The following is a 1,656-nucleotide window of genomic DNA, read 5'->3' on the forward strand; positions in this document are numbered from 1 at the left end:
AGCAGTGGCGCGGGAGCGCTTCGCTGTCTTTACGAGTGCTGCAGTTAGCTGCTGCTGCAGCACGTCATCAGCAGCTTCAGCAGCAAGATAATATTCTTTCTGCTGCTGCTGCTGCTGCTGCTGCTGCTGCTGCTGTTGCTGCTGCTGCGCGGGCAGCAGAAAGTGCTTGTGCTGCAGTGAGCTGCTGCTGGTTTGAGCTGCTGTTTCGTTGTCTTGCTGCAGCTGTGCTGCAGCAGCGGTTGCAGCAAGTTGGTGCTGCAGCAGCTGCTGCTGCTGCTGGTGCTGCTGTATGAGTTGCTGCTGCAGCAGGTGCTGCTGCAGCAGATGCTGCTCTATATTCAAAGACAATGCTGCATGCATAGCAGCACGAGCAGCAGCAAACAGCCCCAAACGACAAAGCGATACAACCCGGACCTCCATTAAGGGATAGAAACGCAGACTGCCTATTGTCTCTGCTAGTCTCTCATCAGCATCTGCTGCTGCTGCTGCTGCTGCTGCTGCTGCTGCTGTTTGTGGTGGTGGTGGTGGTGGTGTTGCTGTTGATGCTGCTGTTGTTGTTTGAGATTGTTGTGCTGGTTCTGCTGCTGCTGCTGCTGCTGCTGTTGCTGCTGTTGGTAGTGCGGTTGTGTGTTCTTTGCCTGAGCAAGCTGCTGCTGCTGTTGCTGCTGCTGCTGCTGCTGCTGTTGCTGCAGTTGATGCAGCAGCAGCACCAGTAGCAGCAGCAGCAACACCCCCCGCCGTACGGGGCGTGCTAGCAGCTGCATGCGCACTCCTTGGCATCAGCATTTTCTGCTGCTGCTGCTGCTGCTGCTGCTGCTGCTGCTGCTGCTGTACGAGCAGCAGCGCAGCACGAAAGTAGCTGCTGCAGAGTCTCCACGCAAGCGAAAGCTCATCAGAGCGCAGCAGCAGATCTCTGATTCTTGCTGCAGCACGAGGCAGCAGCAGCAGCTGGATAGAAGGAACGAACCCCCACCGACACCAAAGAGCAGCAATAAGCGGCAGCAGCTGCTGCAGCAGCAGCACGCGCGCTCGCACCCACCGAAAACCCCCAAACTTATATAAACACTGCTGCAGCAGCTGCTGCAGCAAACCCGATAAAGCACCATAAGGAAGAAGAGATAGAGGTGTACTCTCAGATACTCCTGCTGCTGCTGCTGCTGCTGCTGTTGCTGCTGCTGCTGCTGTTGCTGCTGGTGCTGCTGCTGCTGTTGCTGCTGCTGCTGCTGCTTTTGCTGCTGGTGCTGTTGCATCGGTAGAAGCTGCTTCTGCTGCACTTACAGCAGCAGGAGGCACAGCCGGAGCAGCAGGAGATGCAGCAGCAGCAGCAGCAGCTTCAGCAGCAGAACTAGCTGCAGCAGGAGCTGCAGCAGCAGCAGCACCGTTTTCCGCAGCAGCATTACCTGCCTCTGCAGCAGCAACCACAGCAGCAGCACGCGCACCACCACCACCAGCACCACCACCACCAGCACCACCGCCAGCAGCACCAGCAGCAGCAGGAGCAGCAGCAGCAGGAGCAGCAGCAGGAGCAGCAGCAGCAGGAGGGTGTAATTTATTTAGTTGGTGCCTGAGGCAGCAAGGAAGAGCATTAGAATGAAGGAGGTTTCCTCTCCCGCGGAGCTGCGTATACACCCCAGCAAAAGAAGAACGCTGGCAGTG

General features: G+C 57.5%; 1 protein-coding gene across 1 annotated transcript in view; it reads right to left on the reverse strand.

The window, feature by feature from the left end:
• EMH_0083800 (uncharacterized protein) overlaps positions 1-1,250 on the reverse strand; it is a gene marked incomplete at both ends in the record, with an annotated part of 3,081 nt that extends 1,831 nt beyond the window's left edge. The window contains 2 exons of the mRNA XM_013500675.1: positions 34-828; positions 1,104-1,250. Of these exons, the coding sequence (XP_013356129.1) occupies positions 34-828; positions 1,104-1,250 (942 nt within the window). The remainder of the gene's footprint in view (positions 1-33; positions 829-1,103) is intronic.
• Positions 1,251-1,656: the final 406 nt, after the last annotated feature.

Source organism: Eimeria mitis, genomic scaffold, assembly GCF_000499745.2.
Source record: "Eimeria mitis Houghton genomic scaffold, Emh_scaff5729, whole genome shotgun sequence".
Lineage (NCBI taxonomy): Eukaryota > Apicomplexa > Conoidasida > Eucoccidiorida > Eimeriidae > Eimeria > Eimeria mitis.